The sequence below is a fragment of the Gracilinanus agilis genome, unplaced genomic scaffold (genome assembly GCF_016433145.1).
Source record: "Gracilinanus agilis isolate LMUSP501 unplaced genomic scaffold, AgileGrace unplaced_scaffold35575, whole genome shotgun sequence".
In the NCBI taxonomy this organism is placed as follows: Eukaryota; Metazoa; Chordata; class Mammalia; order Didelphimorphia; family Didelphidae; genus Gracilinanus; species Gracilinanus agilis.
The window spans coordinates 3,940-4,968 of record NW_025368662.1 but is presented as its reverse complement, the minus strand read 5'-3'; the positions used below and the strand labels follow the sequence as shown (position 1 = coordinate 4,968).

The following is a 1,029-nucleotide window of genomic DNA, read 5'->3' as shown; positions in this document are numbered from 1 at the left end:
GTTGAGGTCTTCTGGTCCATTTGCTTGACATTCATGTTTAATGCCTGGAAATTTCTTTTTGATTGCATCCTTGGAGCTTGCATAGATCATTTTACTTTTGAGAGGTGCTAGTTCTGGTGCCCATAGAAAAAACATCAACTCTTCTTTTCTTGATTCCTTTATTTCAAAGCTTGCATCATATAAAGCATAGCGACAATCCTTTTCAGGAAGCATTCCCACAAAATGCTTGAAAGGATCAGTAATGGTTACACCAACATCTCCCACTAAGATCTCTTTGCCTTCTTCCACAATGATGCATTTTTTGTCAGCACTGAGACAAAAGATAACTGCCTTCTTTCTTTTCTTGATTTCTTCTGGTGTGGAACATTTCTGAACCTTCATATCATAAAAAATGTGGCATACTTCATCAGCTACTTGGACTCCTGAGGCCATCTTTCCAAAGCAGACGATCTGGAGCACAGTCAGGTCCCTGGGCTGGTGGGGGCGGGAAGAGGGAGAGTGGATAGTCGAGAGTGCGGAGGAACATCGGTCTCTTCGGAGCCTTAGGAAGGGAACAACGAGAGCGGACAGGAGGAAGGCGACTCAGAAGCGACGGCACAGGAGGCTGTAGGAGAGAGCGGGCGGGCGAGTCTCAAATTATTTTTAATGGTATTGGTACTAGATAATTGTTCTCGTTTCATTCTTCATCAGTTTAGAAAAATCCTCAAAATTGTTCATTTTATAATATTGATATTATAAATTATTTTTCTAATTCTGTTCTCTTCATTGGGTGACTTTTCTAAATGATTGTTATCACTGTTATTGTCTTTAATTACATATTTCTGTAACAATATATGTGTATATATAGTTCTTTTAGTTCATTTTTCTTTATTCTTTATCACTTCATATATCACATTGCTTTGAATTCTTCATGTTTCTCATTTCTTTGGAAATAATATTGTTGATTTACATTACATAATTTGCTTAACCATTCCCAAACTGATGGGAACATGGAACACTTTGAGTATATTTCTTGTGCACAACATATTT

General features: G+C 37.6%; 1 protein-coding gene across 1 annotated transcript; it reads right to left on the bottom strand.

Moving 5' to 3' along the window:
• Nucleotides 1-6: 6 nt before the first annotated feature.
• On the bottom strand, nucleotides 7-744 carry LOC123254923 (destrin-like; the record flags this gene model as incomplete). Its single annotated transcript, XM_044683811.1, has 1 exon — nucleotides 7-744. A coding segment is annotated over exon 1 (426 nt), but the record flags the coding sequence as incomplete, so codon positions are not given.
• Nucleotides 745-1,029: the final 285 nt, after the last annotated feature.